General features: G+C 38.5%; 1 protein-coding gene across 4 annotated transcripts in view; it reads right to left on the minus strand.

The window, feature by feature from the left end:
- Positions 1–5,739: 5,739 nt before the first annotated feature.
- The window catches only part of ACTN2 (actinin alpha 2), a 67,363-nt gene continuing 59,494 nt past the window's right edge, over positions 5,740–13,608 (minus strand). For 3 of the 4 annotated variants that reach the window (XM_085543336.1, XM_085543337.1, XM_015857896.3), the window contains 4 exons: positions 13,414–13,560; positions 9,611–9,676; positions 8,540–8,698; positions 5,740–7,204 (listed from right to left, as the gene is read on the minus strand). In XM_085543336.1, coding sequence (XP_085399462.1) covers positions 7,046–7,204; positions 8,540–8,698; positions 9,611–9,676; positions 13,414–13,560 — 531 coding nt within the window. In that variant the 3' untranslated portion in view covers positions 5,740–7,045. Of the gene's footprint in view, positions 7,205–8,539; positions 8,699–9,610; positions 9,677–10,443; positions 10,522–13,413; positions 13,561–13,608 lie in introns of all 4 variants that reach the window. The other variant, XM_015857897.2, reaches the window with a different exon arrangement.

The raw sequence follows: 13,608 nt of genomic DNA on the forward strand, positions 1-13,608 counted from the left end.
AGAAGCTGGCTTGCCAGCTACCCTAAAACAGCATGGAAAAAGTGAAATAGGGCCAGTGTGTACTTCAGGTTACATGCAGCTGGATGTGTGCCCCAAGGAAAACCTGGTGAACACTGAGCTCAGAGGCATTTTGCTGTGGAGCAGGAGGCAAACAGGAGCAGTAACCTCACAGGCAAGGGCACAGTTCTGCAGTAGCCAAACAAAAATAGCAGGTGCAATGATCCTAAGAGGTTCAGCCAATGGTCCAGTGCACACTCGCTGACAGTCCAGTCATGAGATGGGGCCAAGGTCAAGATAGAAATTCTCACAGACCACACAGTATAGCATATGCACAAGCAAGGAGTAAGAATTCTAAGAACAATTGGAGACCACTGGTGTATTTAGAGCCTTAATCATAAGCAGACTCTCTCAGAAGTATAAACACAAGCAGTTGAGGGCCTAGGCATGCTCCTGCTGCCTGCGCACTAGAAATGGCACTGCACTCAGCCTGCCAAGTACTTCAGTTTGTGTTCAACACAGCTTGAGATCCATGAAAACTTACAGAGGAGGACTGTAGGAAGGTCTGGCTACACAGTAAATACAGAAAACATGAGAAGTGTAGACAAAGGTACGTCCTGCAACTGTTTGTATTCTGCACTGGTAGGGAAGACAATGCGTAACAGAAAAGAAAAAATGGACACCTGCAGGTTGTACAATGTGATTGGCTTTAGGGAGCTTCAAGAACTACTCCCAGCTCAGCCAAGGCTCCATTCCAGTGGGAGCACAACCTCTATTAATGTAGTTTTCTCTCATTGAACATCAAACCTTTACAGAGTTTGTGAAAGGGCACAGGGAATTCTTGTGTGTAAAATACCTTGAAAGACCAATGTCCTACTTAGCTTTCACTGACTTACACAGACAAACAATCCTGCCTGTTATCAACTGTTAGAAAAGTGTGTTTATAGACAATCCTCTTTCCTTTAAAGGACTTTGAAACTGCACAATTTGTCAGTTTGGTTTAAAGTCTAACTTGCTAGATTTAATCATTTTATCCCTTTGTCAAAACTGCTTATGATCACAGTCATAGCCGTGACATTTGCTTTACCCTTTTTTACAGGCAGCCACAATATCCTCTTTCTTTGAAGTGGTTTGAGGCATCGCTATCCCTTCTCATCTCATGTGTTCAATTCATTCCAGGTAGGAGAATAGAGAGGAGAGCAGAATGCTGAAAATCTTACAGATCTTGAGGTAGGAAGAAATACTCACTGGTGGTGTTGATTCAAAGTCTCACCCAGCAGCCTCTTGCATCTGCTGGCAGTAACCACAGTATGAGCAAGAGACACTGACAGGGACTTTTGCTCTAGGGCAAGTTTTTCTTTTATTTGATCGATAATATGAATTCAAACGTATGTTAAAACAGGTGTCAGGGAATGGCTAAGCGAGTGTACTTTGTCACTCTAATGGCTTAATATTTACACCCTAAGGTTACTTACAACAGTCAGGTCTTATTCTCTGCTTAGTTTTCAATGTGGATGTGAATAGCTTCTTCTGTAGCCTGTGATCCACAATAATTCCCTTTGACTTGTACTGTGGTGGGTTGCGGTTTTTTGTGGTTTTTTGTTTGTTTGTTTGTTGTTTTGTGTTTTTTTATTGGCACTTACACTTGTACAGCCTGCAACATATTAAGCAGTCTAAGATCTCCTGACAAGTTCTCAGAAATCTCAGCTAGAATTGCTGTATCCCATCTGTTCTTTAGACTGGGAGCAGTCTTAGCACACTGTACAACACCACACATATTAAAAGTCTTTACTGATGATTTGAGCCCCTAGTTGCCTTCAGAGGACTACAAGAGAAAGCAGATCTGAGACTGCCCACAGTCAATCTGAGTTTTATAGCACATAAAAATATCCTGCATTTCCCTCCCCTTCTTGCCTCTTCTATTTGTACTTCTACATGCATGCAAGCAAATAGATCAGGGTAAAGCCATCTGGAGGGTATGAGGAGGGAAAGAACTGGCAGATAGTGTTAATCAGGCTCCATTCTCCTCTCCCCTCTTTGCTGCAAAGAGCTAAACTACCCACAAGCACTGGATTTTAGTGCCAGGAAGTGCTGGTAGTCTCTGGTTATACCTTCATTTTGCGCATGGTGCACTAATGCCTTTCCATGTACAGCCAGTACAGAGCCATACTATCAGTTCTGTCCATCAAGGGTTCTAATTTAGAGTGCTCCAAGCACAGCAGGTAAATCTAAGAACACTATGTGAAACCAAAGGGTACAATACTTCATTTATTGCCTCTGTATAAAACAAGAATAACTGTTTTCTGATCAAGTAGAAATAAAGTGTCCCCTGTCAAAATCAGATTCAAGGGAACCTTGAGATCACTAAACTAGCTTTAGGTTAGCATCCTCAGTCAGGACCATGTAAGCTCTAAAGAACAGCTGTTAGAAGTGGGAAAAGGCTGTCTTAGAAAGGGGCTGGTGCCCGAGAAAGAAAGGAGTAATCTGTGAAGAGACAGTAAAGCTGCATGAAGAGCTATGCCTCTTCAGAAAAGGAAAATGACTGGCCTCTGCCAAGGAAAAGTCTGCCTGTGGACTAATGCTGAAGTTAAATGCCACCATTATCAAAAGGGATAACTACTGTCAGCTAGGCGTTCAGATTAGGAGGCATTTCAAAAGGACTTTGACAGAATATCTTTTCCACTATAGCTGTTCCTATCATCAACTGTTCTGTGCAAATAAGGACGACTGGGCAACTTGTGTCCTTGGCCCGGCTTGAAGAAGCAACATCTTAATGAAAAATCAGGCCAAGTTCCCAGAAAAGAGGGAACTGAAGGGTAGTCAAATGGGGTCAGTCAGAAATGAATCCTTTTAGGTTTTTGGTTTGTTTGGTTTTTTTTCCTGAAAAATATTTACTCCAATTATTTACTCAGAATTATTTGTACTCCAAATATTGAATTAGGAGAGTTCACAGTCTTCTTAAGGCTGAGTTGGTCACAGAAATGTAGGTAGGTAATATCTCAGCAATTTAATGTCTCATAGCATTGTGTCTGCCGTACCTATTCATCACGTTCACTCAGGCATCCACCAAACAATGGGTTTCAGCTAAATTGTCAAGATCACTGAAGAGTTTATTAAAACTTTGACTCCGCTGAGTTCTGCTGCAATTTTTTTTTTTTTATCTCCCAGGAGGTAGGATCTCCTCTGTCTTGGATTGCCTGAGGAAAATGAAATTAGAAATTCTGGCAGGTTAAACATAATAATTGAAAACAAAAGCCTTTTTGGATCCGTTTGCAAAAGATGAAAGAAAAAACAGAAAACTTTTTTTTCTTTTCTTTTCTTTTCTTTTCTTTTTTTTTTACACATAACCAATAGCATGAAGGAGAATTTATGGGAACAGTAGGTCATAGTGAGAGAAAATAAAGAGCTCTCAGAGATACTGCAGCAGCAGAAAGACAGAATAAATCTTTGCCATGAGCATGCACTGTCCCACAGGTTCCTGATGCACAGATTACTGGTGTATGAAATACTGTCCTGGGCACACATGGCTGCCCAGCTTTTACACTTCTCCACTGTGCCTGCTCTCAACAGCAGTTGGAGCCAGGACATGAACTTGCCAGTTAATGTAGATCTCTTACACTGTTTCATTATTTGCTAAATATTTGTTATAATTTGTTATATTTAGATATACATATTTGTTTGTTGGACTAAGAAATGCCTTCTAGCAAAAGCATATGGCTCAGTATCACAATCACTTTAAGATAATACAAACGCAGGCTGCTGTTGGAAGGGATAATCTGTTCTTCTTAGTACACTAGATATATATTCCCATCCAGTATGGGAACCAGAACAGAACTGTTCTATTTATAAACAAAAAGGACTGTGGAAGAAGTGGAGACTGGCTTGTCCTTTGTGGTGGCAGCCCACACCTTGGCTTAAAATCAGAAAGGAATCAAACACTTAAAAAAAGAAACTGCAAAATAAAGCAAAATAAAATCTAGCTGAGAACAAATCAGTGCCCCTATGTTAAAGTAATTGGTCTGAAACAATATCAGATAAATTGCCCTCAGAAGCAGAAGGTAGATTCACAAGAAAATGTGCGCACAAACTGTTAAGACTTGGGGAAGTATCACCTCTTATCTAATTAATATTCTCTTATCTAAATATTACTGAAGCTGTTTTTAAAACCTCACACATCAAAAATACTGATGCTATTATCAAAGTTGGAGGCACATGCCTAAAACTGTTCTCATATATTAGAAACCATCAGTTACTTCCTTACAGAAGTGCTCTGAACCACAAGCCATTTAACTTAAAAAAGAAAGTTGTGCTTACCTTCCAAAACAGGCTGTTAACATGAATTATTTTCTTTCTTCATTGAGACAACCTGTGTGCAGGATAAAAGCGCATTGCCTCTTCCAAGAAACAGAGAATGTGTTTCTAATGTAAACACAGGCCACTAGGAGTGGCTCTGATCCAAGTCTTTTGTGGCCAGTATGTAAGAAACAAAATTCAGGAAACTATATTAGAAGGATATAAATGTGGAATGACATTTTAGACAAGTATGGATGGGTAATTAATCCCTTCAGCTGTCTGCCTCAGTTTAGTTTGCTCTACTTTAGCAACTAGAAATCCAATTTGCAAATGGAAAATGTACTTTACAGAAGCCTATTTCTCAAGGTCCCGAGAACATTTATCATCTGCTTTGATCAACAGAATATTTAGTTAAAAGACAAGTGTGGAAGTGTCTTTCATACTGTCAAAATTAGGGAGGTTATCACAATTAGACTACTGCCAGGAATAAATAGCAGACAGAGAACACAAATGGCTCCCAGTGGGAGTGTCGGATGTAAAAAGCTATTGTGCCAATTTTTAACATTTTCTTGCCTGTAGAAATGAGATTTTGCTTTTATACCGCATTTGGAAGTTCAACATTTTATTCTTCTAGTTGCGTTAAACTGTGACAATTAGGGATAAATTTATTTCTTAATAGGACTTGGCCTACCCAAAAGTCATTTGGCTGGAAATGTCATTGCCCTAACATGGAGCTCTCCAAACTTTTCTTATACAGGCACTGCCATCACAAGAAGAGAACAATGCTGCAGCATGTCAGTAGCAGCAGTGACAGTAGTAGCTTCTGGCAGCATGCAAAGCTGCACTTGCATTGGTGGAGATACGATTCTAGCCTTGACTTTCCCTCTGAAGCCCACTGCTGGTCTCTGCACACAAGGTCGTAAAGGAAGAGTGACTTGGTTGTTGTCTTCCTCTGGCATTAGTTTGAAATTGCTGACACCACAGGAACCTTACCTGCAGGGTGCTTATTTTAGGAGTGAAATCATACACAGAGTGATTATTTTTAATGCTTCCCACTCAAAGATAACAAAACAAGGCCCAATGAAAGCATTGTTGTGTACTTACCATTGCTTTTTTGTGCATGAGGAAAAAGAGATACAGAAATGTTAATGCCAGAACCTTCAAAATTATTAGTGCCTAAGTGTCACAGAATCCATCTAAGCTAGGAGTCTAATAAGCTATTGACATGCGTGCTCTGGTGATTTGAGTGGTAACACTGTCCCATTCATTCTTAGATCCATGTCACCTCATGAGACCTTAAGTGTATCTCCAGCACATGTAAATACATGTGTATAAAAATGCATGACATTTTTTTGAACTCTTACTTTCAACACACAAACTTATAATTTTCAGAGGTAACATCAAGTCCTCAGGGGGAAATACTGGATGATTCAAATGACAGAAGTCTCATAATGTTTTGAAAAGCAGACTTTATTTAATAGGCACATCATTGCTTTAATAACACTGGGCTGCACAGCTCATTTCACCATTTGTAAATGGTTTTGTTGGTTACATTGCATTTCCTCAGTGACAGTAGGATTCAAGTAAAAAAGTTACTGCTTTTATTTTTAATCATTTCTCGAGATGGAAAAAAACAGTAGAACTACTAGTGCACGGGAGCGTAATACAGACTGAACTGCCTGCGAACCAGCAGAAGTCAAGACAATAATACAGACTGAACTGCCTGTGAACCAGTAGAAATCGAGACAAACTGTAAGTTGAGCACTGAACAGTTAAAGCTGTAAGACAACCACAGTACGTTGCTAAGATGGGATTTTGCATTATGCAGAATGGAGATGAATGTTGCCCACTAATGCAACAAGGGACTGGCTTTCTTATACCAAGAAACAAAGACTGCCCGACACAGACAAGAATGAGGGTTTCAAAACAAATCAACTCACATAAAATTAGGTTCCCTATTATTTCTGATTATAAAAGTTGTATTCTCTCAGCTGTAAAAGTTGAAGGCTTTAAAGAAAAGCACTGCTTACATAACTCTAAACCTGCAATTTTAATCAGCTTTTCCAGCCTTTTTCACCTATATTACAATTCTTTGTGAGAACATATGAGAACATAAAACCATCTTTAAGAGACAAAAACATAGTATTGCATTCTTAATTGTTTCAGTAATTAAGCAGTTTACCTGTTTGATGTATTTCTTCCTTGAAAAACTTCATTTTAACATTATACTAAATTTCACCAGTAGAAGCATGTAAAATCAGAAAAAGTTTGAGGAAAACAACATTGCTCCATGAACGTAAAATGTGTGATTTTAACAGTTTTATGAACGTTGTGAAAGAAGCATATGTGGCATTGAAAAATTCTGAAAAATGGACACTTTGTGATTCTTAACAATCAACAGTTTCAATGTTCTTAGGTCTTGCATTTTATTTTCATAATAGATATTTCCAAAGTTAATATCTTGCATCTTTTTTTTCTTTTTTTTTTTTTCTTTTTTCTTTTTCTTTTTTTTTTTAAATACACTTTCTGGCATTGTATAGGACAGACAACCTATAAACAACTATGCAGAAATGTAGCGTGCTGCACACATTAACATACACTAGCTACTTTAGTAATAGAACTTTACAATGAAGGTTACCTACTGCATTTGTAAAACTCCTTTTTTTAATCAGCTTGTCAAACTTTTTGAGAAGCAATCTGGGCGATCAGGTGTGGTATTTTGTTGTGTCTGCTGTGAATACAGCCAATTATAGAATTAGAGATCGCTCTCTCCATACAGTGCTGATGAAAAAGAGGTGTAATCCAGAGCTCCAGGAACAGAACCTGGGCCCGTGTATTGTGGCATTCTCTTGATGCAGTACTGAGCCTGCTCAGGAGGCAGCTCTCGACGTAATTCATCTGCCAGGATATAAGGCTGTGAGGGGGGAAAACGATGGACAAATTCAGTATGTATTCTTCAAAGACATCGAATATATTCATCATGTGACTAATAAGCTCAGATGTTCTGCCTGCTTTCCTCAAACCAAATGTTTTCCTTGATCAATTCTAACATTAACAATGAATCGAAGGAGACAATCCTACCAACAAACTGATTAGGTCAAAATCTAGTCTTGGTAAATCCAAGCTAGGTAACTGTGTGTGTTAGCCAGTGAGTACTATGCAGCCATGGACAGCCTGCTACTAATACAGGAGCTCAGCCCTAGAGTGCCTTACTGGTGCTTCTGAGTTGATAGGATCGACACTGTTAGTTTCAATAGCCTAATGTGTTTATTATGAAAGATGCACTATTACTCTTAATGCTTTGCATTTATGATAGGAAGGATATGCTCATATCAACTGTTAGCAGAATCAGCATTGTTTAAAATAACAACATAATGAAAACTGTATTTTCCTGAGACATTGGTATTCAACTTCCATATGAATTCTTACTGAGAACACATCTGGAATTCAAAATGTGTTCCACAGTAACCATGCTGAGAACACGTTGTGAATTTAGAATGTGGTCCCTAATAACTGAGATCACAAAATCAATAGAAACAGCCAGAATGAGAAAATCAATAGAACGAGCCCAGGCAGATAGATGTGTACTGCTGTGATGTCTCATTTCTCAATAGCACAGGATGGGTTCTCTGGCAGCAGGAGCCTGCTCTCCTCCAGAGGCTACTGTTTTGCCACTCAGCAGCAGGTCTAGCTGTCCTGAGGATGGCACGCTATATTCAGGATCTTCTTCCATGTACCCTGTAACTAGAGGAAGCCTTCTCCTCCTCCCAGGATGGGACAGTGCCACATTGCATCACCCTGCTGAATGAGCTGTCAGGTCACAACAACCAGGCTCACAATTATGTGAAATCTTGTGAAACTGACTCAGGCTATCTTCCAGGGCCAAAATTTGCACTGAAACATTCAGACAACATCATGTAATGCAAAATGAGTTTCCTTTCAATGAAGGCGGCTGTATGAAAATAGACTTGTGCAATATATCAATTACACAGAAACTGTTGTCTAGGAAATCTGACTGTCAGCTCTTTGTGACACAAAGGGATACAGACCAATCCTTGAATTCTGTGCGTATTTCATCTAAGAGAGTTGGTTCCAAACAAGAAGAAAGGTAGGTGCTTTCTCTGAACCCTTGGAAGTTGAAAACAAAGCTCTGCTATTACTAGTCTTGTACCTTGTACAAGACTTCCCACAAGTAAAGGCTGAAAGGGAGAGCTATTGAGTCCTTACAGCCAGTAGCTAAATGACTGACCTTATCTGAAGCCAGGATTCTGAAGGAAGCTATCACTTGCTCAGCTGTGTCCGTATCTGCTGTTTCTCTGGTCATGAAGTCAATGAAGGACTGGAAAGTGACCGTTCCTTGTCCATTGGGGTCAACCAGAGACATGATTCTAGCAAATTCAGCTTCACCCTTTCAGAAAATCCAAAACAAGCAAAAAAAAGAAAAAGAAAAAAAAAGGTCACCGTAATATCAATCTCTGACAGCCCATACCTCTCATGAACCAATATGGAGCAGTGGCTACAAAGTCTCTAAAGCATTTTACTGACTTAGGAAAATAAACGTCAGTCAGTGAAATCTAGGATCTTAAGTGACTACTCCTCTTGTAAAATGGCCTTTGGTGCTTTTGAACCCAAATACATATCATTTACCTTCAATTAACTTTCTTCAACTTCTCCTCTTTCCCATTCTAATATTTGTTAAACTTGTTTTAGCACTTTAGTTCCCCCCTTCCTCCCCCAAAATTAGTAATGTTCCCATTGTAATTAAGGTACTGCGCAGGGAGGTGGAAAAATATCCCAGAAAGGCACATGCAGAACTGAGAACTAAAAGAAACAGTTCTGAAAATTTGGTGCCAAATACCAGACAGTTCAACTTATGCAGATCTCTCCACTACAAAGAACAAACTGGTATGGGTGGGGGAAATCAGAGAAATAAATAAATGAAGGAATCAAATGCAATGCCCAAAGGTAGTTTGTGAGAATGAAAAGAATTAGAAAGCATCAAACTTATCCTTCTTCATGCAGACAAAAATTTAAATTTTATAGAAAAGGAATAATAAAATATATTCATTTAGTAACTGTTAATTTCAACTTTGAAAGCTTCCTTCAAAGAGCAATGCAGCAGTCTAGTATTTCGTACTGTCTAGTATTATATTTAACTTCTGTTTTAATCATTTGAAGGTGGAGGGAAAAACAAACAAGGCACTAGTATCTCTAGTGTAAACTGTATTATTAGTATTCCATCAACCTAAATAAGCTTTAGTGTTGCTGTGGTTAATTTTACAAACTGTAAGCAATTGCCATTGTTTCTTAAAATTCATACCAAATCATAACCCATTGAAATCAAGCAAGCTCTGAAATCATCATGGTCCATCAGTCCATTCTTCCTCTATTGACCAAAATAACATAAGGAATATGGATGGGAAGGTTGGAAGCATCCACGGCCATTTTCAGAGATGATGAGTTTAGACCATTGGGAAATTGGATCCAGTGTATAAACAGTATTCATTGACATTGCCAAGCAGGTCACCAGAATTATCATCAGTTTTAGGGAAGGAAGAAGTAACTAACATATCACACACAGGAAACAGACATTTTCAAGACAAGAAGTCACATTAAGAAAAGTCAGGGGAGAGATAAGGGAGAACATAGGAACACGCAGAGCACAACCAGAGAAGACAAAGAGAAAGGAAAGGAGAAAAATCTGTTACTAAACTAGTCAAAATCAGGAGATGCACATCAACTGCCTCCCTGATATGCAATGTCTTTTGAAGGTTCTGCAAGGGATAGTGTAGTGAATAGAAGTGTAGTTAAAAACAGTCTATTACTGTATTATTGACTAAAACACTCCACTCCAAGGCTAGGAAAGGTACATGATAAAAGCTGTCTGATGATTTATGAGAAATAAATACAGAGATTTTCCTTCTTCTGACTACAGGCTATCAAGACCTGGACTCAAGTAAAAGCAGCAGCCTGGAAAATGTTTGAAATGCATGATCAGAGAAATGTGGTTCCAAGGTACAATGAGAAAGGGTTCGTCTCAGTTGCCTTCCCAGGCAGGAATCTTTTCAAAGCATTGTACTGTATACATTGGTATTTAAGTTCATAATTGAAAATTATTCTAGCTGAAAACAGAATAACATCAGTTTTTTCTACCTGCAGGTCATTTCCAACCTGTCCTAGACTGATGAGGCAGGCTTTAAATTCATCAGAATGTAGATTGTCAGATTCATCCTAGCATCCCATAACAGGTCATGCATTTGGGAGGTAAAAGAAAAGAAGGGGAAAAAAAAATCACAGACCGGGTTAGTTGGTTAGTAAAGAGCATTCTACACTTATATTAATAGTCATATGCTTATAGAACTTAATGGAAATGTAATGTTAACTTACTGCAATTAATTTCCTAAAATGTGTAAAACTTTTCTAGTTTTGTGCTTTACTTTTTTCCTTAGTGGAAGAGGAGCTTGCGCTTCCTCTACAGGTACTTTTCTTAGCATTTTTGTTTATAAGGCAGTTTTTATTCTGCCGAACTACCATTTGCTGCTTCTAATTCCTACTGCCATACAGTGTATCTGAGATGCAGTAAACAGATCACTGAATCTCCACAAAACTTTTTTCCATGCTCAGCCACCATTACTTCTCTCTTAATCTGATGTTACTTAGAAACTCAATATACATATGTCAAATGAAAGAACAACTGAGTTATTGCCTAGATTCAAAAGAAATTTATGCCTGACAACTTATTTTCAGTTCATTAATGATCTATAAAGTTTTGCTTTGAAAATTGATTTTGAAGAGTCCCCTTTAAATTCTAGGTTAAGTGCCAGTGTCTCCGTTTAGCCTTTGCAGATCATGTCACATCTGCCCTTTAAATTACAGTGCAATTTAATCAGTGTAAGATGCTCTTTTTTTAGTGTTTCTGTTGTTTCTCCTTTACAGAAAGCCTGGCTTGAAGGCTGAGTGGTTTTATTTTTCTCCTTTCCTAAGCTTACATTATGCCTCTAAGAATGTAGTTGCTTTACTATGATGGCACAGAAGCCCTCCTGGACTAATTTCCAATCACCGTAGGGAGGAGCATACAAAAGGGAACATATGCAAAGTCATCCTTCTCTCAGTGGGAACCTTCCGGGCCTATTTTTAAGGCCTTTGGATTATGCCTTACATGAGGGCAGTTAAGGTTTGCAGCTGAACTTGCAGTTCAGGCTGAGGTTGCTTAGGTCATAGAATATACTGGATAATCTGTCTCCTTGCACTTCTGACTCATCTGTTCAAGTTTCTTGTAACAGAAGAAAGAGCAGAGGGCACATGCATGAAGCTATGTCTCTGCTTAAAAGAGGAGAAGAACACAGTCGTGGGTAGGCAGGAATCTAGGAGCTGAGAAGTACTTCTGCATTGTACATTATTGACATGGTCCATCTCCAGCCTGACTCACTATGTGACATAAGCACCTTCTCTGAGGCAATACAGCCCTTCCTAAGACTTTGCTCTATTGAACACTTTGGTATCTCAAATTCACTCCTATATTTCTACAAAGCGTTAAGATGCCTAATAGGGCTGGTTTCTGTGGGAGTTAGCATCTTCCTTCAGGACCTTCTGAGGTACCAAGGGATGCCAACAGTAACTCCTAGGTGACTGAACTAAACTTGCTGCCAGCATGGCAGAGAGTGTATCTATGAACTCCAGAGATAAAGGGATGCTAAAAATGGCTATCTAGTAAAACATATTTTAGGGCTTAGTCACCTTGCCTCCTTATCTTTAGGAAGCTGTCAAATCTTCATGCAAAGTTTCCTTTAATAGAGTATCTTAAATACTAATGTGTAATTTACCCAGACCTGGTACTCTGCTTTTAATAGCTCCAATTTCTCAGTCATCTGCTCCAGTGCACTGGGGAAATCATTTAACATACTACTTCTTTCTACCCAAGAAAGCTACTTCTGCTTCTGTAATGGTATCTTCAGTTTGCTAAGCTAATACAAAAAAGAATAATGCTGCACTAGAATCACATTAAGGTTTTCCATTAAATCTGTCCCTGATTCCCATGTGGCTTACCTTTTCTATACTTGTGTGTTTCATCAAAGAGCAGAGTTTCGAGAATTCTGCTTTTCCTCCTAAACAGTTAAGAATATTCTAAAAAATACTTAGCAAAAGATGACTGTCAGTGTCCAGCACACATCAAGTCCAGGTAAGCGTAACCATTTTTGATTGAGCTGGATAAACAAGATATTAGTGAAAAGAAACTGGCATTTTCTACACCCTGAAGTAATTTGAAGGAACTGACTTATGATAACAACGCAAGTTAGTGGTTAAGCAGAGTCTGATAACTACAGAAATCTATACTGAAATAAAGAGAGCAGCCTAGTGCTGGATTATGGTAATTTTTTTTTCAGTATCTGAAATGTGAACTCAGTTTTGAAGGTGGTGTTCCTGTGAGTGCAGAGCTAGTAGATCTAACTCATGTAAAGATGGTTCTCCAGCTGGGAATATTACATCCATTATTTTGCTTCTGATTGCATAAATCTCTTTTTAACACTCTATACATGAGTACTGTACAAATCACAGAAGGAGTGAGTTAAGCTTCTTCATAAAAGTGTTTTGATTCCTACTTTTTTACTTATTACTTATTAAATAAATGAAACACACAGACTCTTATTTCCCACTGACAGGAAAATAAAGGATTTTCCTAGGCAGCTATCAGTGCCCTAGTTCTATTCACCACAAATCTACTTCTAGAGCAACAACTTGTGATTCAAAGAAGTAAACAAATATATTGTAATCAAGATTACTGCTACGTTTAATGAAGTGGAAGCCATGCTGCACTGCCTTAACATAAAGGGACACATTATTTTCCAAAACACAGAGTATCCATCCTGTTTGTTATTTGAACAAGTACTTGACAATACTAGCAGAACTGAAATTTGCATTACATTTAGAGAGAGTAAGGTATGCATGTAACGCTAAGATTTCAAAAGGTTGTAAATACTTTGTTAATTGATCTTTATAACCATTTTCAAAATAGCCTATTGTTACTGCATTAGCAGATTTTTAAGATTCTATATGGAATGGAAGGTAAACTTGCTTTTGGGAACAATGAATATTGCTAGATGAGAAAAAGCAGGAGTACTGTACCCTGTCAAAATGATTGAATGATGCTCTGAAGTCATTCATTTGCTCCTGGGTGATACCCTTGGCATCTCTTGTGAGGATCTGAGTCTCAACCTCATTGATAGTTCGAGCAATGGTAGTAAGTAGGAGCTCCCATCCAACACGGATATGCTATGAGAGAGAAAATACTGATTCATTAAAGAGTCAAATATATTTTTT

This window comes from Coturnix japonica, chromosome 3 (assembly GCF_054131305.1).
Source record: "Coturnix japonica strain WE chromosome 3, WE-NBRP24, whole genome shotgun sequence".
Classification (NCBI taxonomy): domain Eukaryota; kingdom Metazoa; phylum Chordata; class Aves; order Galliformes; family Phasianidae; genus Coturnix; species Coturnix japonica.